This window comes from Hirundo rustica, chromosome 10 (genome assembly GCF_015227805.2).
Source record: "Hirundo rustica isolate bHirRus1 chromosome 10, bHirRus1.pri.v3, whole genome shotgun sequence".
NCBI lineage: Eukaryota > Metazoa > Chordata > Aves > Passeriformes > Hirundinidae > Hirundo > Hirundo rustica.
This window is the reverse complement of record NC_053459.1, coordinates 17,671,377-17,696,671: the sequence shown is the minus strand read 5'-3', so window position 1 is coordinate 17,696,671 and position 25,295 is coordinate 17,671,377. Positions and strand designations below refer to the sequence as shown.

At 38.2% G+C, this 25,295-nt stretch overlaps 2 protein-coding genes across 2 annotated transcripts in view; one reads left to right on the top strand and one right to left on the bottom strand.

Moving 5' to 3' along the window:
- The first annotated feature begins 1,654 nt into the window (after positions 1-1,654).
- The window catches only part of SENP5 (SUMO specific peptidase 5), a 165,594-nt gene continuing 141,953 nt past the window's right edge, over positions 1,655-25,295 (top strand). Inside the window, exon 1 of the mRNA XM_040074419.2 lies at positions 1,655-1,768. The gene's annotated coding sequence lies outside the window, so the exon portion shown is untranslated. The remainder of the gene's footprint in view (positions 1,769-25,295) is intronic.
- KNG1 (kininogen 1) lies at positions 8,534-25,295 on the bottom strand. Its single transcript, XM_040074422.2, has 11 exons — positions 24,929-25,295; positions 21,934-22,044; positions 20,915-20,999; positions 18,505-18,677; positions 16,706-16,813; positions 14,531-14,612; positions 13,863-14,029; positions 12,336-12,443; positions 11,290-11,379; positions 9,667-9,823; positions 8,534-9,324 (listed from the first exon to the last, which is right to left on the bottom strand). Exons 1-11 carry the CDS (start codon positions 25,121-25,123, stop codon positions 9,137-9,139), a joined length of 1,464 nt encoding a protein of 487 aa, XP_039930356.1. The 5' UTR covers positions 25,124-25,295; the 3' UTR covers positions 8,534-9,136.

The following is a 25,295-nucleotide window of genomic DNA, read 5'->3' as shown; positions in this document are numbered from 1 at the left end:
GTGTTAGAGATGCATGTTCTTGTGGCTGAGTGCTGAATTGTGTGCCCATGAAGCTGAAGTGCCAAGTGAGCTGCTAAATGTAACTGCTCTGGGTTTTGGGGTTTCTCTTCAGCACTAGGAAGCCTCTGTGGGCCAGTCCTTAGCCCCAGCTGTTTGTGCTTCAGCCCATCTCAGAACGCTGTTCTATATTCTTTTGTATGCCAGCTAGATATTGCCAGATGAGACAAAAATGAACCTGTGAGGTGCTGGGTTAGGAAGGAATTCAATGTTTTCCTCTCAGGTTGTGCCCAGGAACAGCTGCCCCCGTTTTCCACGTTTTCCAGCAAGCGTGGACATGGAACGCTGCAAGCACAGACAGGATGCAGGCAATCCCTTTACTTTAGCCAGGAGTAACTGTGGTGTTGCTCGTGCCAGTTGAGGACATGCACTTTAACACATCGTGTCACAGCAATTGGCAGTGGCCAGAAACCTTTGTTCTTTACACAGCAGGAGAGAGAAATGCGAGTTCATGCTGAATTGCAGGAATATATTGATTCATTTATTGTGTGCATGTGATAAAAGTGATTAGATTATAAATTACTGGCAATGTTTTGCAGTATATAGAGATAATGTATGTGCCTCTCTTCAAAGTATTTTTATCTTGTGCTTTAATTTAAGAGCTTCTGATAATAATTGTTTCTGAGTCTTAAGTAGTTGAGGTTTTTGCTAGCATATTCAGCATTTATTTGTAGCTCATTGTTCTGATTAATTTAAAAGTAATAAAGTAAGAAATCAGGACAATCCTAATTTCAAAGCAGGCAGATACTTTAGTACTCAGTAACTACCCAATTACTGGTAGTTTTTCTTTCGTTTTTGTTTGTTTGGTTGGTTGGTTTTGTTTTTCCTCTAAGGCCTGTGTTACCATTTCTAAATGTATTCTGATATATACTTTTCCAGGGGTTAGAAGACTACAAGATTTTGCATGTCATTATTGCCTTTATTTCAGTGGGATTTTAACAAACAAAGCACTGATTTAATTTATGTACTAATAACAAATAAAGACTCAGTCAAACAATGACAAATTCTTAGAGGATTTTATTTGGATGTAATACGGTGTATATCTTAAGCTCAGAATTCTCTTTTTTCACCTTTCTGTCCAAGAAAGCTGAGTTATCACAAAGATGATTTTACAGTTAATTATCCAAAAGGAATTCTCTGATTTCCTTTAGTATTATTCATTTGCATTGCTAATATTCATCTCTCCTGGGAATGCAACTTTGTACCCCCAGGAACGCACTTTTTTTCTGAAACAATTGTGGACTTGTGTTTACTAATTTACATCACATCAGAATTGTCTTTGCTGATTTCCTGGGCTAACAGGCTGTGTATCTTTATGCAGAAAGAAGGAGAATGAAGTGAGAACTGTAAAGGACTGCTGCCTCAGAGCTGCTGTTGCCATAGAGCTGCTAACGAGAAAAAACTGCAGCATGGATTTCTTGTGCTGAAGGTAAGATGAGGGCACAGCAAAGACTGTAGGAGGGGGAGGGGAGGCGAGGCAGAGGGAGGGAGAGGAAGAAGAAAGTCTGCGTCCTTGCTGTCTAAAAAAGGAAATTCAGTGTCAGTGTTCATGAGCAGAACTGCTGGTGCAGAAGAACAAAGCTATCTCAGTTGTTTAGGGTAGCAGGAGTGATGAGAAAGCAAGCACACTCCCATGCTTTCAGGAGGAAATGCTGCAAAGAAAGGAGGGAGAAGAGTGACTTTTTCCTTTAGGAAACGCTGCTGCTTCAAGGTAGCTGCTTTCTGATATTACTTTGGCATTAACGTTACTACCCTGGGTAAAGACAGCCATGAAAAAACTCAGCAGGGATATAAACAAGAAGAAAAAATGGTGGTAAAAAATTCAGCATAATCTTGAGCTGATGAATGCAGCTTGTATATATTAAAATGTCTCAGTTACATTCAGCTCCATAGTGCTGTGAAACCTTTCAAAATGCAAGTGAAATTATGTTTTTTGTGGTAAGATTGTTGTGATAACTTGACGTGCTATCAACTTTTTATCAATGGTCTTTTGTTGTCTGTTATCAAAGTAGATGTCTTTTGAGTGGAAATGTATAATAAATAAATAAAAATGAATATTAGATATTCAAGCATACTGACTACAGAACCAACATCAGACATGCTTTCTGTGGGATCTCTTTAACGGGGTGAGTTTTTTAGTTTAAGACTTCAACATCATTGGAGTTTTTTAGTTTAAGACTTCAACATCATTGCAGAATTACCTGCAACGCACTCATGCAAAAGCTGCTGCTTCTGTTCCTACATCTATCATGTTACATATTTTTGCTATCCTTCACCTGCTCCTTCTCCCAGTCATTCGGATGTTTCTGAGGCAGCTGAACCCATGTGCCCCTGCACAGCAAACCCAGCACACCTGCCATGTTTGCACGGTGGGGCCTTGAGGAGAATAAAACAAACTGTGGAGGCAGCGATAACGCTGTCTTAGCTATGTTGATACTCCTGTGTTGATATTGCTTAACCATCTCTTTGCTGTGATACTGAGTGTGCTTGGATAGATCAGCCCTTTCTCACAATTCCTTGTTTTGCACTTTATCACCGTTTATCAAATAGTGTTTGACTGTTCTCCTGGAGTCTGTTTACAGTTTGGGTCAGAGTGAATTTTTTTTCTATAACAGCCTGATAGTAAGACTGAGTAATTCAGGCTGGAAATGTTAGGGATTCAGGTTTTTTATTTTTAGTATTACCATTTCTCACTGTGAAATTGTTATGCTTTGAGTGTATAGAGTTTAGCTCATACATTTTCCAGTCATGAATGAATGGCACTGGGTGAGATCTATCAATCATGAATACATAAGTTTCCATTTCCAAAGTTTGTCATGTGGAATTGGATGTTCAAATGTATTTTTACTAGCCAGACTCATTTTTCATTCAGACTAATTTTGTCGAACTTGTAAGCTACAGAAAGTTCTTCTGCATTCTTAAGAACCATTCTTTTGATTTACTTTGTTCCCCAGTGCACTCAGGGTTGGTAACATCCTGTTAAAATTTGTGGGGGTTCTCTGAGCCAGTGCACATGAAGTTAAAGTCTTAATCCATGACTGAGGCATCCCCTGGCAGTACAAGTGACGGTGATTTAATTCAGTGTCAGCGAGGGGTTTAGTCTCCTCTGAACAACTGATAGTGCCTTGCTGAGTGAATAATTGTGGTAGGACTGATTTCCACAGAGCATTAGGTGCTGCATTTCAGAAGAGATCACTGAACTTCTGAGTCAAACCAGTTTGGGTTCTTCAGAGACATGAGGTGATTATTCAAACAAGTATGACTGTATAATAAACACTGCTTTGTAGAATAAGTGCTAAGCAAGGAGTGGAGGGGCCCTATCCAGGCAAAAAATTTAGTTGCCTTATATAAATATTTAGTAGATGTTTAGTGTTGCAGTGTAAGATCAATGTGGTAGTTTTTCATTGGCAAAGAGGTGGGCAGAAGCACAATGTTGCTAAATGACAAGCTATTCTCATAAATTTCCCAATAGTATGAGTATTTATTGCTTCCAGCTGATGGATTGATGGTGGCTAGTATGTGTTTACAGTGAAAAAAAGCAGAGCTACAGTAGTGCTGATACAGAAATGTCTTGAGTGCACTCACATTATAACCTTCATATTGCTGCTGTTCTATGCCAAACTGTCAGCTACGACCCACAGATCTATCCACTTGAGTCAAAGTTGCAGAGGCGTCTTGGTTGTCTTATGATAGATAAGGAATTTAATGAAACTGAGCAAGACAGAGGAATTGTTTGTAAATCTACTAATCTCTCCACACGTTTGTACTGAACTCTGAAGAAAGAGGTGGTCTTTTAGTTTGTGCTTGGTTTGCCTGCTTCTTCCACCTGGCTTATATTGTAGGAGTGATCAAGAGAAAAAGCAAGTATGGCAAACATTGCCCAGAACACTCTAATCTCTGTATTTAGGCCAGGGGAAAAAAACTGTTAAACCACTAGTGCTGCTGTGGTCAGTGCCAGGACTTGCACCAATTCCCAAAAGACTGTAAAATGTAAAAGCTACTTTGATGGCTAATGCTGCCCATAATTACCTTTTTGAGGTGTTGCACTGCTCAATTTCCATCTCAACCACTCCGAGTAATATCAGCTTTCCACACGATGGGCTTTGGCTGAGTGGTCCAAGGCCTGATTTTTGAAATGCTGGGTACCCATAATGCTATTTAAGGTTAATGAGAGCACAGACTTCTCAGTAAAATGTAAAATCAGGCTTCTGCACTCAAACAGGAGATTTTTGTTTAGCAGTCACAAGACTGCTTAAATGATCAGTCAGAATTCTGGATTCCTTCTGGAACTGATTTTTTTTTCTTTTGTAGAGCCTGAGTTATGTGCCATTATACCCCTTTGTTTTTATTAAATTTGTGAGCATTACTACTCTTTCAGTCAGTATACAGCTAGTAGAACAACTGGCACATAAAAGGAAGAGAATTCGGTTATAGTAGATTTACTTCTTCATAATGTTTTTTGGCATTAGTCTTTTTTTTTATTGGATTAAATGGCAAGAAATTAATTTCTGCTGACATGTTTAAGGGTTAGCATAAGAAATAAAACAATGTTTCTTTACATGTGTCTGGTGGATTTTTCAAGGCCCTGACTATAGTGTTTTGGGCATGTAAGTCAAAGTCTTTCTTTAAACATGCAATAGCTCCTGTTGATATTCTGTTGATAAGCATTATGTTTCCCAGCTTGAAATCAATAATGGTCAATTCTTGTCTAGCCCTACAGTTTGAGTTTTCTTATAGTCATCTAAGTTTCAGTTAAAAATACATCCCTGTTCATTCTCTGCTTTAGTCAGATTTGTTTTGTTCACTTGTTTTTCACTCAGACTGTGGTATTTCTTTTGTTTCAAGCCCAGTGGTCTGTTGGATCCTGTGATAAGTGCATCCAGTGGAAGGTGGAGAGGCATCCACCAAATTCACACAGGGCCTCTCATAAATATATTGTATCTTTGCATTTTTAAAACGAATCTACTCCTTTGTCATTACTCTGGATTCTGCAAAGAATTCTGATTTGCCATGCCTCAGTTTGAGTAAGATAAGTATTTGAATGCCTGATGTTCAATCCACAGATCAGCACTATCAGTAGTCATGGCAGAAGAGAAGAGAATCACTATGAGGTTTCTAATCCCTGTTACTCCTTTTTGAAGGTTATGGTTGGGTTTTCAATGGGTAGCAGATTGAAACCATTGCAGGAGCTGCAGTATTAAAAGTATTCATTGTAGCAAGATGCCTTACCCAGCTAGAGAAATGTTCAGTCTTTACTCCTTAATGTACCCTTCCTCTTATTTTAGGATGCAGTAGAAACATTGTGTTATTAATTACATTTCTCAAATGAACTTCCACATAAAGCTTAATTAAACTGGGAGCTGCATTACACTAATGTGGTCTTATAAACACAGCAAAATTAGGAGTTGTGGGTGAGTAGCTGGTTACGGAATTGAAACTATCTATCCCCATTGTTATTTTTAAAGAATAATTGAGGAATTTGTACACTGGATTTAGTACAGCTCTGTCTACATGACAATGGCCATGTAGTAGTGTCATTTCTAATTCTGTAGCCTCTTATGTTCATTTATCCTCAGAGCTGTTATTCCTAAATTGCAGGCAATTATCTTGCTGGCTGTGAGATCTGAGAAAACAAGGAAAGAAATGGGTTTTTACATCCTATCAAATAGCAGTGTTCATCGTTAATGCTCCACATGTTCTGATGTCAGGTGTTTGCGCAGCTCTCTCCTGTGGCTTACACTGTTTGAACATAGCACTAGAGGATGATTGGAACTGCTGAGTGTGATGAAAAGGTCGTGTCTGAATTATGGCAAAAATCCAATAATCCATCCGTAGCAAAGCTGAGGAATTTTTCATATGGTCAGTTAAAATAGATATGTTGTCCCATTGTCACAGATGGAATGAACAAGGGAGGGAGCACCTTAAATTCAGACAGCTGCAGAATGGCCGTCATGTGGCTGTGGAGGTCAGCAGTATGAATAAACAGGGGGTTAATTCAGACATATTTTCATACCCCAGACTCCTAGTTCCGATTATCTGTATCAGTAAGAATGCATTTTTTCTGCTGCGGGAGTAGCCCTTATTTCTCATATTCATGAAATTACATCTAGCATGTTATTTATACACTTTGTTTAGAGTAACTGGCAAGCATCGCAGCTCTCTTGCTAGAGCTTAATATTTAAAACAGATTACACAGATGCGGAGTTTTTAGCTACAGCGTTACTCACCCAGAAGAAACGCTGAGTGTTAAGCCTACTAAACCATTCCTGGCAATGACAAACCTGACAGAATTTGGTGATCATAAACCCTGTGACAAAAAAATGGGCCATCTGCTGGCCAAGGGGGAAAGTTCCCATTAGGCGCTGCCGGCCCTGCGTAGAGCGCTCCAAGCGCGATTCCGGCAGGAGGAGAAGCTGGGAGTTTTGCAGGGCAGCTGAGCTGGAACAGGCCTGGCCAGGAGTTTTCTCACAGCAGATTCTTCCATCCGAAACTGCTGTTTTGTGATAATTGAAACTTTCTGTGGGAGCACGTCAATGAGAAATGGAAATGTTCCATTCTAAAAATATCCAAACAATCTGTTTCAGAATTTTTAGACGTGGGACACTGATTTTTGTTCCGGAATGATTTTTTTAAAAGTAACTACTTCTGTAAATTATATAAACAAATTGAAATTGTCATCTTATTGTTAAACAATAATGAAACCTCACATCATCACTGTAGCATGTGGTAAACGACCACTCAGTCCTGTGTCTCACTGCTCGTGGTTGTGTATGTGTGCTCTGTGGGAAGAATACATCAAAAGTGTGGCTGTCTTTTCATTCAGACAGGGAAACTGGAAATGAGAAGAAAACTTTTTTTCTTTCATATTTGCATCTTTATGTCTTTAATGTAATTTTGCATTAATTACTTAAATTGCTACTGTAATTTAAAGAAGTGTTTTGAGCTTATACTCCTGCTAGTAAATCAGTATACAGAAAGAGTTTCCAGTTACAGCCAAAATCATACCGATCAAATATTCAGAAGAAAAGAAACAGAGAACTAAAGATAACTCTCAAGGCGTTCATTTGCGTAGCTTTGTAAGTTTAGTTTTGTCAAAACAAGAAGATAGCCTTTGCATATTATGCTGCAAGGAAAGGAATTAATTGAAAAGGCTGGATTTGATTAGTGATGGATCCAGGGGTTATTATTATTGTATCTTTCTTTAAAATAGAGCTCCAGCTAATTTGTATGACTGCTGAATTATTATTTTTAGGAAGAAAGGAAGTATAATTGTTCTGATAGCATCAGTCATGACAGATATCTGTCTGTCTGTCTCTATCCATCCCTATATGGCAGCCAATAGGGATGTGTAAAAAAAGTTCAGATGCGCACAACCATACTGAATTTATACTCACAGACACTGTTTCTAATTTTAGGTTTCCTTACTTTTTCAATACATTCTAATGAATTTTCTAATGCAATTAGAAAAAAAGGTACCAGGCATTGAAAACGGGAGGTGTGCCTACACTGTCAGGAAATGCTTAGATTCAGACAGTAGGAGTTCTGTTCTGTGATGTGTTGGGGAGTCTCCTGCCACAATCAGAGATCCCTCTCTTGCTTTTTATTCTTGTTCTTGCCTCCCTTCTTGAGTTCTTGTCTTTTATAGCTCTTTGATGATTCACCTTCACCCACTTTTCCATCCCATTCACTCCATTGCAATTTTTGCCACTAATTTGCTGTTTTCTTTTGTTCTTCTCACCCCAACTGTATCACGCCACCCTGCCTCTGTTTTTTCCCCACTTCTGTCTCTCCTGACCTTTCTTGGTAGCTATCTCCTCTTTGCAGATCATCCTTTGCCTCTTATGCCAAGACCTCCTGATCCTGTTCCCGTCTCTTTTGCATTCTTAGAGTAGACTTCCCCTGTCCAGTTCCTCCTCACCAGGGAGGTGATGGCTGTAGAAGCCCAGCACACAAGAGGATGTATTCCCAGCTGTTGAGTATAAAGTCTTGATGCCACAGAAATCTTAGCAGCTGGGATGAGCAGAACTGCTGCTGTGGTAGAGAGCACTTCCACTGTGGTTTCAAGTAATGTGATCTTTTACAATGAAATCAGTAAAGTGTTACCATTTGTAGGACATCACCCTGTCAATAACCGTTTACTGGGTTGGATGGAGTTGCATTTCAAACTGATGAACTGATCTGGCATTAAAATATTTATATATTTATTGCTGTGAGGTTTTTGTTTGTTTGTTTTCAGCTGAATAAGTTATTGCATCCATACAGAAGGAAAACATATTTTATTTTGCAAGAAATATTTGGTGCTTTTTAGCTAATGCATTGCACCAAAAACTCAATCTTTGGAAGATACCCAGAATAGAAAAATCAGTCCAGTCTCAAAATTATGCACAACCTAGTAATAGAGGAAGGCATACAAATTTTAGGTGTCCCAAGGGTTTGTAATTTTGTCATCTGATCTGTAGTATTTGTGCATCTCTACTGAATGAAAATCTGCCAAACAATGTGCTTCTCTAGTTAACATAATATAAGAAATAAACCTGCTTTATTTAGGATTCTCTCAGCTGTCCCTGTTATCTCATCCAACAGAACAACTGCTAGTGATAGACTGGTAGCAATATTGATTTGTTTAAAGAAACTAACAGGTAAAAAGGCTACTTTGTTTTATTTTGTTCTTTAAATGATCCACTCCAGTAAATTAGAGAAAAATTATTTCACATATCTAAGAGAGACTCCCTTGTTCTATACTATCTTCTGTTTTACCCATATTTGGTTGAGATTCTTCATGTAATCAGCAAAATTCTTTCTGCCATTGTTTTGAATATAATACAGTAAGATTTGACAGTGATTCAGTTTGTGCTTATAGAAATTTGAGGCAGATGAGTTACACTGATTTACATATTTGCAAATATATGCAAATACACAGTATTGCCATATGGTCTTAGGTCCCCAGAAGTGCTGGTGACCTACTTGAAAATTTCAGTTAACAGAATATGAGCTTTTACCTCTTTGTGTTTTATACATTTCAAAAGGCATTTCTTATTTTCTATGTAACATTTCTGAAAAGGATCCTACAATGTTTGAATTACACTAATGCATCTGAGAGATCAAATTCTTCCTTGTTGTCTCCTGTAGCTGGATCGATGTTTTCTGCTGCAGAGGGCAAGAGATCCTCATTTGTGAATTCTCTGGGAAAACTAGGAGGGGCTATAAAGCCCACAAGTTGTTTCCATGGTTTTCCAGGACATCTGGGGTGAGGAGATTCTGGGCGATCTGGCAAACCATTAAATAAAGAAGTATCAGGAAGAATTAGTGGCTCTGCAGGTCTACTGGTATCTTCCCTTGCACCCCCTGTCCTAACCAGCTCCAGTGCAGCTTCAGCACTGGATGATGGGAGGGTTTCATTTTGGTTAAAACCCCTTTCATTTGACTCCTCAGAAGACTGGGGGTTTGGATGTTTATTCTTTTTACTGTGTTTTTTATGCCCACACCCATGGCTACCTCTGTGCCTACAGCCAATGTCATGCCTATGCCTTTTGTTATTGTCACGATCTGTTTTAACTCCATGCCTGTGCTTATGCCTGTGTTTGTGTCTGTGTTTGTGCTCAGGTTCACCTTCTCCTGGTTCCTGTCCATTGTCTTTCCTTGTTTCTGTGCTAGGGCTTGGACTTTCTCCTTCATTTGTATCAGCATGTGGAACTGCCTGTGGCTGTATTAGCGTTGAAGTGCTCCGGAAAGGTGTGAATCCAGGAGGCCTTCTTGCAAAAAACACCTAAAAAACATTGCAACAGTAGCCACATTTGTTACATGAAACAGAACAATTGCTTTAGATGTGGGAAATCCAGAAGGTGGCTCATTGCAGTACATTAATTATTTAGCAGATTTTTAAACTAAAAATCTAAACTAAATAATTCTCTCTTCTCCGATGAGCACACAAACATAAACATCCTCCTGAATAAATCTGGAGTGTCTTAGCAGCTATATAAGTAAAAGAAAAATTCTGTATCTCTGAGATTTTGGTAGCGTAAGAAAGGAATAATATTACAGACAGTAAAACACGTACTGGTTTTAATTTACAGACAATACAGTTGGATTCTAGGACTAAATGTCCTGCACTTGTTAGAGTGTTACACTCCCATGTATAGAACCAATTTGTGAGGAAGGTTAACGCAACTCTGAGTAGCCTGAATGGCAGAATACACAGAAGATCTGTGTCATTTTGTTATATAAAATATAACTATTCAATTTTTTTAATTCTAGATTTGGCATATGCATTTCAGAATACTGCCTGGAAATAACAAACAGAGATTAAAGCTGATAATATCAAACATTCTGTTGTTATTGGGTCATCTCTACTCCCTCATCAGTGTGCAACTGGAAGACAAAGGCTGAATACATGGTGTGCAGTCACTGTCCAACACGAGTTTCATTTCTCTCCACCAAAGTCTCTGATTATTATCTAGCTGCAAATCAGAACTATTTGGGTGGAAGCTAAATTTGAAAGTTGATATGGATAAAATATTGTAGTAAAAATAGAGAGGAGAGACATTAGTTGATACATAACAAATGAATATGTAGTTATGAAGGTGCTGAGCACAGTGAAGTTATTAGTTATGAGGGCAGGATAATCTGTCTTTATTCAGTGTCACACTGAAGACTCTGCAATCCTAAGAAATATCTGATAAAAAATATTTGTATTCCATTTTGGGATTTTTAAAGTGGCTTGCATTCAGGACTAGTTCATAGTAGAGCTGAATAGGAAGAACTTGCAAGATCCTGATGCAGAGACTAACAGCTGCAGCAGGTGCCACCCAAGCAATATGGAAAGGTTCACAGATGCTTTGGCAATCTGTGGGGTATAATTATTGTGTCAGCAAATGCATTTTTATTTCAACTTTTAAACCTAGTATGAGTAGCAATTTGAGGGATTTGATGGGGCTTGGTACTCCAGAACTTGACTAACAATGCAGAGGAGCAGCCAACAGGCAGAACTTCTCCCTGTCCCAGTGTGATCACCTTGTTGGCCATTGTCTCACCCTGTGGTGAAACTGCTTTGATGTAACTGTTGAGGTTGGAGAGTGAGAGAAAAGAGCGTGCCATTAATGAGGCTATTAAAAGAACCGCGTTCCTTTATTTTTGGGATAAAATATGGGATAATTTGGAATGGATAAAAAAATGTATTGACTGCCTTTGTCCTACACTCTGCTTAATAGAATGGGTAATGAAGAAAAATCTTACCGCTTGATGCTGTTCAGAGCAGTTCACCTGGGGAGAGATTTTATTCAGCCACGGGATCACGTGAATTTGTGCATCACATGACAGAGATGCCTGTTAACAAAACAAAAACCAACACGTTAAGGCAACAAAACTTCAGACACAAAGGAAGAGACTAAGTCCTGAAAAAAAAAAAAAGTTGCTTTTTTTTTTTTTTTTTAATAATACTTTTAAATCCTTGAAACTTTAATCAAATATTTATGGAATCTTAGTGATGGATTCTTCTGTACTGGGACACATCACATCTTAGCTTTTCAAGGTTAGAGTATGCCTGTGTGAACACTTTAATTCAACTTTGGATTTCAGAATGGATCTTGAAAACTGGATCTCCAGCACTTTTAAAGCATCAACTCTATAATCTTCATGATATTCCTAAGAAATATTTTTGGTTTATGGTATTTCTCCTACTAAAAATTGGGAAATTGAAATAAAGCCTTATTTTTTCTTTTTACTGCCTGCTGCACTAAGAAATTTTAAAATCTCAGAGGTAAGCACTGTTTATGTGGTGCAAAAAGAGATGGGAGATAAAAGCCCTCTCCCCAAACAACACCCTTGCCCATGGTTTCTGGTCCCATCAGCACTCCTTTCCAGTGTCCAGAACACGTTTTCCCACTTTCAACAGCATGACATGCACTCTAGAAATGTTATTCCTTTGCAAACAAGTAACAATCCAGTCTCATTTTTTCCTTTGTTGTAAGTCCACAGAGTCAGGAGTATTGCAGCTATTTCATTTGGCATCAGCTTTCTCCTCTCCTTTCTCAGATTGATTATTATCAAAAGGAAGTTCCTTTGGTTTTGCAGTGAGCACTTATCCTGCAGCTGCAGTTTAAGTTTCAGGGTTCCTTAACTTGGGTTACAAACAGTGAAAGCTGCCCTTCTTCTTGGAACAAAAGTTTACTGAGAGAAGTAACAGAACCCAGGATGTGATTTTACTTAAGGTTTTACAGTTTCTGATGCAAATGAATTTGTCCATTACAAACATTACAATTGGCAAGATTATCATTACTTACACTGTTTGATGTGGCTATACAGTCTTCATTAAGATTTTCAAACTCACTCTTAGAGCAGTTTGTCTTCCAGACTGTAAATTTTACTCGGTACTTTTTTCCTGCAACCACCTGAAAAATTAGCAAGAAGGCTTTCTGTGCTAAAGGCGTTTTATTGAAAAGGTTTCACAGGAAAGATGATGTTCTACAAGCTTATACTACTTGTATTCTACAAGTCCTAACCACTAGGCCAACATATGTGAAGAACAATATTAAAATATTTGGCAGTAAACTTATCTGCTTCTAATCAAGTAACTTATTTAGGCCAGTTTTTATCCTCAAAAATCCTAGCATTGAAGCTGAAGGAAACAGAAATGTCAGAATAATATTGGGCCCACAATTATTAAATGTCTGTAGTAATTTCATTAGTAACAGATGAAATCATTAGTGATAGCACTGTAGAGAGCCAAATATGATGTCAGAAAAGTGGAATGTGAGTAAAACAAAAGTGTGTGATGAACAGGCTCAGTTGAAAATAAACTTATTTGCCAAACGCATTAAAGAGAGACACTGCATGGGTTCAAGAATGTGCCTGCTATGAGTTCTCTTAGTATTTTTCACAGAGCTTGAAATAATATATCTTCCTTTGGGGACGTCAGGCAAGACATGAAATTCTGTTTCCCTGAATTCTATTTTAAAGGTGTATGCATGCTGGTATCAGTCAAGATAGGGAAAGTCAGAAGGAAGAAAATAGTTTGAAAAAAGGCACAGATATTATCAGTAAGATGAGTTATTTGGAAAAGTTCTGGTGTGCTTTTAGTGCCTTCTCCAGTGACACCTCATGCTCAGGAGTAATTATGACCAAGTATTTTCTGAGCTACTCCACTGTCAAATTTTTAATTCTATCCTAAACTTCTGTTTAGATGTGTTGGAAGTAAATAAGGCTTATGCAAATGCTGACCAATATTATCCTCCTGATTCCTTGTCCTTTATCAAGCTCTGCTTATCTGTATGTATTAAGTTATGCACAGATGTCCTTTTCTGAATCCAGCTAGAGTATTAATAGCAGAACAATCAGTATATAAAATAACAGATTTCTAAGGGAAATTAAGATGCCTCATTTTTTGGACCATACAACAACTGTAGGGTGGACACTGCCTAAAAGAACACTGAGAGTATTGGTGTGGTGGATCAAGGGAGTAGTCCTGTCTAATAAAACTTTTATACTTTAAAAGTCAAAGGTATGTTATGGAGGTAAAAAGTAGGGTAGATACACAAAAATGAAATGTCCTGATCCAACCTTCTTCACATTCTTTTAAAATCATTTTGTTAAAAGAAAAAAAAAAAAAAATTAAGAAATGGGAAATTTTTGAATGCAAGCCAATATGTATTAGATTTTACAGGAAAAATTGCATGGGCATTTCAGTTACCACGTGTATCAGCACTTAGACAAAGACATTATTTCAAATCTAAATACAAACTTTAGCTAACATTCAGCTCAGGCCAATAATAATGTCATGTCTGTTCCTCATTTCTGTGATATATCCCAACCTGAACTGTCGCTGATTCTATTTCTCCACCTTTATAGTAGAAATCATCATCGCTCTCCGAATTATACTTCTCCACAGAAATCTTCAGTATTTCCTTCAGTTCTGGACTGTCGCTTGGGATAGTCCTTGGACAACCTGGGCAAATGGCAGCAACTACTGTTTCTTCAACTGAAAGAGAACAACAGGCTTCAGATCTAAGAAACAAAAGATTCAATGTAGGTAAAGGCTGGGAGAAACAGTTATAAAGCCCTGCTTTCTGGAACTCTTCATATTTGGGTGTATGAAATGAAAACAAAATATATTTGAGTTTTATATGATCAGCAATATCATATCTCAAAGAACATCAGCACCTACTGTCATATGGGACACTTAACAATAATTTTCTCTTGAAACAAGAATTGTGTGTGCCAGCTGTAGGTAGACAGAAAATATGGAGAGGGAACAGCTACATGTATGGAAAGACCTGATTTGAGTGAAACAAGAAGTGCATGTAACTGGCAGTGAGTTTGTGTGTTGGAGAAAACCTAGTCTGAATGGGTGAGAATGCAGCACTTACTACTTGGAGCAGTATCTGTGTCCAGATAGGCTGGAGGAAAATGTAACAATACATACCAATAAAAGACACCAAAAACTGTGGAACTTTCAAAACTGATAGTGCCTAGGACATACCTGGAAGCTTGCAGTCGCTGACAGTATCCACGATCTCTGCCTGAAGATTTTGAAATGCTTTGGCCTCACATTTAGCTACACGCTGGAGTCAAAAATGCAAAACAGCTCCTTGTTATTTAGAAATAATTAACAGGCTCACAACCTAATACCTTCCTGCTAACAGAATAAGTCAAGCATGCTTCTAATAATTCCTTTCTTCCTTCTTTCCTTCCTCCCTCCTTCCCTTCAAAGTCTGACAGTCTGCAGAGGCAATAAATAATCAGAGTTCAAAAGGACCACTCAGAGAAGTAACACCCTAAAAGAGAAACGAAATAAACTATTTGTATGTGGTCAGTACAGAAAAAATAAGGATGTCTACAAGGCAGAATCATATTTTATGGAAACTCCATGGAATTTCTGTCTCAAATTGTAAAGACCAAGAAGAAAATTACACAATTATCAAATCAAGCATTAGTGAGTTTCTTGTATATTCTCAGGTCTTCTAAAGGAACTGTGGTAGATAACTCGCTTAAAACTGCCTTGATATCTTAAAGCTGGAAGAAAGCAGATACTGATCCTGGGGTTTTTTTAAAGATTGTAGAGTCTAAAACCAATTCCACCATTCCAGTGATTAAAAATGGTAATAAGGAAAGAACTAGGGGCAATGAATACATCCAGGAGAGAATGAGGTTTTGTGGTAGAGAGAAGTCATATTCTGCAGATTTGTCAAAGTTCTACAAAACATCAACAAAGGTGAGTAAAGAGCCCCCTTGATATACAGAGACTTTAAGAAAGGTTTTGGTGAAATCCTTTATTAAAGACTAAAGAAACCAAATTAACCATAGAAGGAAGACTTAAAATTCAGGGTCAACATCTTAGGGCTATGAAAGTTACTGGAAAATGTAATCATAAAAATCTACTTAGTAGTATCTTAGAAAAACTAATTAAGAATATTGTCAAGGCTTATTATCCACGTTAAAGGAACTGACATAATGTCCCAGTATAGCTCCGTGGTTCATACGTGTGTTGAATAGAGAGTGCAATTCTGGCCCTCCCATTTAAAAATTAACAGTACAGAGCTAAATAAAGGTATGAGAAAGCTTCCTTGGAATTTAGCCATTCCAAGGTATGGAATATTCTTGGAATATGGTATTTTGATAATATCTGTCAATGACCTACTAGTGAACGCAGGGGATAAGTGCTTACCATCTAATTCCAGAAGCCCTGTGTGACCAAAGCAGTATGTGAGTGAGGCAGTGCTGATGCAGTAGGTGAGGTGACAGAAGTCATCACCTCTAGGTGACAGCTGGGGAAACTCAGACTCAAGCAGGTTAAGTAACTGGCTTAAGGTTTAAGGGCACATGGGTAATGGAGGGATTTGCTTCAGCTAGTCTGACTGTCACGCTTCTGTTATTTACTAGTGTTGTAATTCTTTCCTTTTTTGATCAATACTTCTGAAACATTCTTGAGATGTACGAGAAGTAATTTTTGAACAGGAGAGGCTCTTGAATTTAACACTCAATGGTGCATTTCCTCAACTGCTAAAACGGATGCCAGTGTGTCCCCTCCCACCGCTCACAGTGACTCTGCATTCCTGCCCTCTGCCTTGTGTTTGCAAAATCGTTTCTCTGATCCTCTCATGAGCTGGTTCAGGGAGGTCAGTTGAGAGAGGAAGCCTCTATTTTTGGTGCAGCTGCTTCAGTTCCAGGTCAGTGAAGTCAAGGGAGTACTGGGTTTGCAGCGCTGTTTGGCTGGATTATGTAGATTTGTTAATAAATTTTTTTTTAAGCTGGACTTCAAAAGAAATTTGGACTGTGGTAAAGGTTAAGTAATAACTGATTTTTCTGAGAAAATCTGTATTAGGCTGGAAATTGTGCTGATTTTAATTACCACTTTTTGGGTTGTACATGAGTAACTCCTTGAATATCTGGATAGAAGCTCCTCAAGGGATTTGTTTTTTGGGTAAGACTGGTTAGATTCTGTAGTGTAAGCTGTAAACCTTTCAGTAGTCCTCTTAATCACTGATTCAGAAAACATGGATGTCCTAGTTGTATAAACAGATAGTTGTGTATAAGACTGGATTTAAACTTTGTTCATGAAATAAAGCAAGACTTTAAATATTTTCTTGAGTCAGATCTCAATGATTATTTGTTAATGTGATATTTTCTTGATAAAGAGATTTTGAAGATTACTTACACCTCTAGAAGTGATTTTGCATTCTGGAGTTAAATCTTGAAATTGGTCTTTGGAGCAATTAGTCTCCTCAATTGCATATCTAATTATGTAATTCCATCCAGCTACCACCTGGAAGAGATATTTAGGTTACACATTATGTAAAACAATGCAAACTTGAAAGTTAAACTATTAAATGAGATTAGCAAAGAAAGCAAAACTACTCCGTCTAGTGCCTTCTATCTATCAAATCACTTTGCACTCGTTAAGCCATAGACTGTTCATGGACAGAAAAAAAGAATCTTGTCTTTGCAGTACAAAATGTAAACTAAATCCTGCTTTTGTTAGAAGTGCACTTTGTATTTGGTGTCCACTTCTGGCAAGCCTGCAGCCTCACGTTGCTGGGTTTCTTGCACTTTCCTCCAAAGATCTGTTACTTATTATTCCCCATGACAGGAAGCTGGTGTAGATAGATGACTACAGTAACACAACCTGGCAAGTCCTGCATTCCTGAGCATGGGACACAGTAAAACAGTATCTGAATAATGTAACTTTATACTGCTGGCATCATTTTTTGTTGAGTGTTCTGCATTTATCATCTACGCATAATTGTGTCTGTCCTGGGCTTTACCTTCCTACACACACTGTTTTGTCCAGGTTCATAACCCTTTTTAAAAATCTTCTCTCCAGGAAGCTCTTCCATTTTCCTAATAGTGGCTACTTCTCCTCACTCATGAAACTTCTCCAAATCACAGTGTTGGGCCAGGTAACATTGGATTAAAAAGGAAAAACAATCAAATATAAAAACTTTGTATCCCAAATGGTTCTCTTTCCAGCTGCTGGATTGCAGTCTTTCTGCATCATTTTGTCATGTGGCTTGAGTGTGGCTTGTGCAAGTCTTTCTTTCAGCAAAGAGGATTGCTGCCATCAGTAAATATAAAGAGGACAGCATGGTTTAAATCATGAGTCAAACTGACATGAGACCAGAAGTTGCATTTTGGCTAAGTAAATACATACAGGTTCAAAGAAAAGGGTCTGTGTTCACTGTTGGTCTGTACACTAGTTAAAAAACAAGTAAGAAACTTTACTTTCTAGCAGTGTCACACCAATCCATAGGAGAGCCTTTCACAGGAAAGGAATTCTTGCATGGAGTACCAGATGACACAGAATTTCTGCAACCTGAGGAGTCATTTCTTTCAAAACAGATATTCCCATGAGCAGAAATCTTGCAGCAAGGGGCGTGTTGGGTTTTTGGATTCTCTTACCCATTTTTCCTATTTGGGGTTTACCTGTCCTATAGCACATAGCAGCTGCTGATAAATGGGCCCTATTGCCTGCAAAAACAGAGATGCCTGCTGCTGTTTGAGAGGCTGGGGAGTGTGTGAGACATCTGTGCAGCCTGGCAGCTTTGGCTCAGCCCCTAGGAGGGATCTGCTCCTGCTGGAGCCTCAGGCCAAGGCCAAAGGTATTATCCAAGAGGATCTGAGATGATGCAAGATGCATGTGCCTGCACAGAATGCAAGTAAACTGGTGCCAAACACTGCTTAGAAGCAACTGCAGATAAAGGAAAAAAATGTGTACACTATCAGTTGAGAGCTCTGAAAATCCAGTAGGTAACTATTAATGATTCCTTATAAATGAAGATAATTATTTATTCAGTCTACCCTCTATATGCATTTTGTATGCTTTATTATTAAATATAAGCCCCTTTAATATCAGAAACATACACAAGTACCTGCTTTGGGTTGGATTATTTTGGAAATAATATTTAGGGAAAATTTAAAGAAAATTTAGTAAAATTCAGAGAAAAATCATGCACAAACCTGTCTCTTCGCTTCTTTTATTTCCACAAGCTTAAAAAGGGCAAGTTCATCACTGTGCTTGTTAAACTTTTGTATGGCTTTTTTCAGAATTCTTGACACTTCTGAACCATCACTTGATATAGGATGAAAGCATCCAAGACATGGAGCTTCAGTAAGTCTTATCTTTGACACATCTGGAAAAGAAACCAAAAAACATAGGGCTTCATGCAAAACAGCCTTAGGTTTTCATTTTTCCTGTCTGGGAGTGAGCAAGAACCTTTCCTGCTTTTAACTGGCATGATAAGCAAACCCTATATTCCAGTTTCAAGGCCTACAAAGACATTTTTATATTTAGGAACATGCTCTGGTTGTGGTGGCAGGGGCCATTCAGGACCTTGGGGTACAGGCATAGGTTTGGCAGTGAACCCCTTTCCAGCGGTTACTGAACTTCAGAAAAACCTTACATGTCGTTTTGACACTGTTAAGGAAGGTACATCACTCATTCAGCCAGTGGAGGCCACAACTAAGGGGATGATTTTCAGATTCTTCAAAGCTCACCCACAGTGTGCGGCTGCTCGCTGTCCTCACCACGTTCCAGGATGGGGAATTCAGCAGAAGTGTTTGGGCTCACTGGTGTGAGTTGCTGTGAGTCTGAGTGCCCCAGGGATGTTAGCTGGACTATTCTGCTGTCCCTGCCAGTCATTGTGGCTGCCAGTTACCACTTGGTGCTACCTCCAGGCTTAACCAGCTGGATTGGCTGTGGATAGACAAGCTTGACAGGAATGCTCAAACTCCTGTTTCCTACTACTAATCCTATTAACTCTCTTTCCTTTCTAGTAATCATGGATTGGATTTTCATAAATTAATTTTATACTTCAGTACATAAATTAATTTCACGAGTCAGTGAGCTTGAGAATGGAAGTGGGACAATATGTGGTCTCTGTGGAATTGAAGTAAAATTTGTGTGCCTGATCTTCAGCTGGCATAAACTGGCTTAAATGGAGTTGTGCCAGTTTACACCAGCCAGAAAACCAGCCCAGGGTCAGTTAGATCAAGCTGTTCCACCAAAGAAGCTGAACAGTGTGGTACCAATACAGTGGGGAAATCCCTCACCTGTCAGGTATTACCAGAGTCAGACCCTTCATATTTCTAGTATGTCTTATATTGACTCCGTAATGACAAATAGACACCTTACAGAGGAGTGTGACCACATTTTCAGTAAGCGGTCACAGAGGAGATAATGAACCAACAGCACACTCACTTCCAGACTAACTGTGGTCTCAGCACTTTCATAAGGTCTATGCTGAACAAACGTGTATTCTTTTTTCAGGACTGCTATAACTTGATAAGGAGAGATGAGTTCCTTAGGCTGAATACCTGATTCATTTAATTTATATATGGGGATTTCTTGCTTTCTAAGCAAAGATTCAAATGCAAATTTCCCGTGTGTTCTCTGTGGCATTCACACAACTTTTGCTGACAACTAGGTGTCACCATTGCCCTACAAATGCAGCATTTGTTCAGTGCAGAACATGGCGTTTGTGTATTGCAGATCCTAGAAGGACGCTGGCTGTTAGGTAAAGCCATTTCAGCTTTAAACAAGAGAGCTAGGAACAAAAAACAAATACCAGCTGCCAAACATCCCAGAAATTGGGGTGAATATTTCTGTAGTTAATAGTTAGGCAGATGTATTAAAGTAAGCTTGGGTATGTCTTTCAGAGCACCTGGCGTAGAGATCTCAGTTGGAAAGCTTTAGAACAATGTGATCACTTTTTAATAAGGGAAATTCATATGTGAATGTGATAGTCATATATGAATGTCTTATAGGTGAAAAATGTAGTACTGCTTATTGTTAAGATATAAATATCAGTCTCTTATATGATTACATCACTGCCAGATTTTTATTTTGTAAATTATTTTTTTCTTGTTCAGGGTAAATATTTGTTTCAGTAAACTTTAACAGAAATAATCAATTTTTACATTGGAGAAAATTAAGGTGCAATTTTGTCATACAAAATTTTTCCTAATAATTCCTGGGACAATTTTGTACTTAAACAAGGACAGAAAGTTGAATTGTGGCAACTTGTACCTAGTCTCTTAAGTTATTGATATGCTTTTGGTCTGAAGCAAACTAAATTTTAACTTGGCATAATTCTAGTGCTTGAAGAAACTTACTACACACACATGTGCTGGTTTTTATTACCCTGGGCAGAAACTGCCTGTGTTTCACTGACTTAGTCTACATGTATATAACAATGAAGGGAAATTTTATCTTTAACATGTAGTTGCTTACAAAAAGTTAATTATAAATTTCTGACTAGAATGATAAGGAGCTTCCACGTTTAAAACTACCTGAAAATCTCAGTATTATATTCATTCCATTCTTATTTGTCAATGTATTTGTTGAATAGTGTCCTAAATAGTTACGTACCTGAGAAAATTTTGCACTCTTGTGAAACATTAGTTGTTTTATCACCATAATTCATATGAACTCGAGCTGTGCATTCTCCTGTTTTCTGCAAAAACATATGGCAACAATTGTCTGAAACTTGCTAAAGAAAATCACAGTGCTTTAGCTCTTGAACGCAGCTGAACAATTGCAGACATTCTGGGGAAGAGGTTCATGTGTATATTTGTTGTAATGTCTAACTTACTGTTTTGTTACTGAAAAAGGATCAGTTTTGTTCATGGTGAGGAAAGCAGGGGACAAACTGAGCAGATAACTTTGAAGGATTGCTTTGTATTTGTATGATGTGTATTGATTAACTAAAGACTTTGCAATCAGAACAATGAACACGTGCCCATGAATAAAGGCTGTATAAACTATGTATTTATCAGTTTTCCTCTCTGCTAGTACAAGATATGCAGCAACAACCATGGCATTTCACATAGATTCAAATTATATCATCACCATCATCCCTTCCTGTGCACTGTGTGAAGGAGCAGTGCCATCCCCTGGGAATGTGCAGTGTCCTTGCAGTGTGTGCCCTCCTTGTACCTCCCCTGAGAGCTCTCTGGTAGCACGAGGCAGACATGCTTGGCACTGCTGAAAGTCCTCTGCCAAAATTTCTGTGGCAGAGATATTTCATAGTGGCTTCCATGTCAGTATTTGGTTGCGCAAGTTTCCATTATACATAATTAACACCAAGTTTTACAGTCCTTATGCTCTCACAGTGCACAAATCTTATGTTGGGTTTATGGTGAACGTTCATATTGAAGCACTGAAATGTTCCTTTCTGCATATATTCAGGATTGTAACAGAAAACTCAGGATTATAATGGTTAACTTTTGGGTTGTAAACATTTCTGTACTGTAGTCATATAAGCTCTCAAAAGCAATGCAGCTAAAAAAAGTTAATACTTCTACTGTATTATTCCCCATGCCATTGCGGTCCTGGTCATTATGGTGATGTTTCTGCACGGAGAACTTGTGAAGAGAACAGGTACTTACAGCCTCTGGAGATACTTTGTAATGACATTGTTGCCAGTGTTTGTTTTCCTCAGCAGCACAAGTGCTTTCAAGTATTCTGTATTTCACGTAGAACTGTGGGTCTAGACCTGCCTGGATTAAAATAATACGCATGTCATCATTTACAGGGTAATAAATCAAGCGAAAAGATAAGAGTTTCAAAAAAGTAAATACTTTTCTTTGGTTACATTAAATTTTATAGTATGGTTTCCCATTAGCTGCTTGTCTCTCAGGTCTTGGTAGTTCAAATATTAACTTGCCTAATTATATTAGCCCTTACCTACAATGACAATATGTTGATATAATACATAAAATATGCTCAACTATCTTCATTTTAACTTGTAGTACCAATGGGTTTAGAACTAAAAAGAAGTGGTTAAGTTCTATACTCTCATTCAAATATACTTCAAAAAAGCCATTTTGGGTGGCTGTTTGGATAGTTAGCATAATTACCAGCTTGGACTGCACCCCTGTCTGACTCCCTCACTCTTGCTCTTGGCCTCCTCCCAGATCTGACCACCTTCCTTCTGTCCAGCTCCCTCAGCAGCCCAGAACCAGCAGCCCTCAGGCAGCCTGGCAGCGCCCCGCTGCAGCCTCTGCTCCTTGGACGGGGAACTTCAGCTGCCCAGCCTGTGCAGGAAGGGCTGAGCAGGGCTGTGCTCTGGAGACAGCCTTGGGCAGTGCCTGCGGTTTTCAACGGCACTGAAGGCTGGGCTGCAGGGCAGGACACCTTAGGGAATCCCATAAAATGAAATAAAAAGCATTAAACAAAGTTTGGCCCAGATGGTGTAGTAATTCAGAAGCTGGTAAATCAGTAGTGGGCATTTTCTCCTTGCCATAGGTCAAGTAGTGGGCCTGTCCCTACAGGTGACAGTGACAGCACTGTAAGGTTTGTGGTTCACCATTTAGAGAAGATATCATATCAGGAGATACTAACCTTTTACAGCCACTAAAAATGCTCTGCCAGTGTGACTTTTCAAAGACAAACAGGCAGCTGCTTTGGTTTAGCACTGATTATTCTAAAATAGCCAGTTTCTGTTCTCTGTCTCTGCTGGGAGGATTAAATGATAATTCTTGCCTTAGTGCTACCAAAGAAGTGATGCTGAGCTGATGTGGTTAGCATATAATGGATTTACACTGATGCAGACACAGAATTGTATTCTGCCTTCTCTCAATTCCGGTTGTGCATTGCTACAGGTATGAAGAAGTGTAGAGGTACAACCTCATAAAATGGTTGTAAAAAAGGATAAAAGGGGCTCTAAAAATATTATAGACTTAATCCTCAGCAGGTAGAAAATTACTTTTATGGAACTACATCAGATTATACTATTTGGGACTTAAAAAGAGCCAAAATCTGTTCTCTGTTACAGTGTTCTAAGTCTGCAATAAATCAGCCCAGTAAGTAAACAAAGTAAGAAAATATATTGTTTCTGTATTATTTGCTATTAGTTTATTTCATTATTATTATTATGAACATCTATGCCTTTAACTGGGACAGGTTTAGTCTTTCACTAGTCAGCTTTTATGTTTTATTACCCTATCAATAATGAATGTACATGAATATGTAATAACCAGCTATTTAATTAATGCATTCAACATTGTGAGACTAGCGAGGAGTAAAATCTATACTCTTTTTAAGCAAAAGAATCTCAAATATGAGGAAATTTCAATTGCAGGTTCCTTTTCTCTGTTTTTGCTTAACATCACAATCAGATCAATTATTCAAAGTAATAATTGATTTCCACTTCATATCTTTTAAGAAAAGGAAAGATGGATATCTAGAGAAGGAAAGATGAATAATAATTGCAATAAATATGTATTCTTAAAAATAGAACATTGTTTAAGATAAAATTCTGAAATTCCTATCTCTCCTTTGGGAACACCAGCAAAAGGAATGTAGGTGGTAGTACAGTTCTGATATAGAGATATTTGCATTTGGCTGTTGTTAAGGATGCATGCAGCTCAGTGAGAACAGTGAGACTATTAATTTACTTAATATTAATTATATAAAGAGTTTTCTAATTTTACTCTTTGTCTCCATGTGCTAAAATCTCCCCAGTGTGTAAATAGGAACACGAGAGGGCAGGTGCCAGGAGATGTGGGTAATTTGCTGTAAGAGTTTAGCAATGCATGGCTCCTTTCCGAGGTCAATTTCTATCTGGGTAAAAGTGTCTTGTGATTTTGGAGTGCAAAATAGTCTCTCTAACACTGGATTTCTTGTGGTTTACATCTGAAAATCCAATCCAGTAGGAAAAAATGCTAATGTTATTTTCTAGTAAAATAATGCTTGTCATTATTATGGTAATACCATCTTTGTATGCCTCTCCGAGGTAAATACTCTTTTGTTAGATTAAGGCTATGTAGCAGGACTCCAGGCAAAGGATCATGTTTCATTCTACTTTCTTCTGTAATTTTAGCTGTCACCCTATTTGACTAAAATACCACCTAGTGTTTCTAGATAGATCTGTGACTTAGGACTGGTATCAATCAAATAATATTCACAAACAATTCAGAATATTGCCACATTTTATCAGGTGATTCTTTTTTATGCGCAGCACCAGCTCTTTCCAAGTCAAGATTATATTTATATTTTTTAATAAGTGTGGTTTTGCCATTGGTCTGAAAACCTTACAGATGATGGAAAGAGGTAGAATTCCCAATAAAGGAAAAAGAGAACCGAGTGGAATAGTAAGACAAGTTGTGTTGGTGGTAAAAATTTTCTATACTTTAGTCCTTGCATTAGTAAGCAATTCACCAGCACACAGACTTCTGCTGATAAAAACATAATATATATCCCTGCTTGTCACAGGAACAAGTATCTTACTGTGCAAGTCACTTTAATTTTTTAAAACCATTTTTGGAAGGCGCTGGGCTGTCATGCTTGCCCCCTTATAAACAAGATGGAGATGAGCTTATTCAGAGTGCATAAACAATTCCAACTTTTTTTTTTTTTTTTTTTTTTTGCAAGTCTACTTACAGTTCTCTTGGCTTCCATCACCACATATAGAGCAAATTGGTTACCAGTTGCTCTGTCTTCATTGTATTTCTTCAGTGCTGCATCAACAGCTTTAAAGACATCAGGGTCATCACAGTCCGAAAACTCAAATGCAAGAGGAATGGCGCTGCTAGAGAGAAAACTACAGCAGAGTGCTAGTACAATGAAAGCCTTCATAATTGCATGAAGAAGGCCCCCTGAATTAGAAGGCTCTTTAAGAACCAAATGGAAAAGGAATGCCTGACAGGATTTGAGTCACCTCTTTTTTATTTCAGGAGCAATAGTTAAGTAAACACAATGAGTGGGTTGCTGGGGTTGGTTGGTTCTTATCACACCCTGTTTATACTGC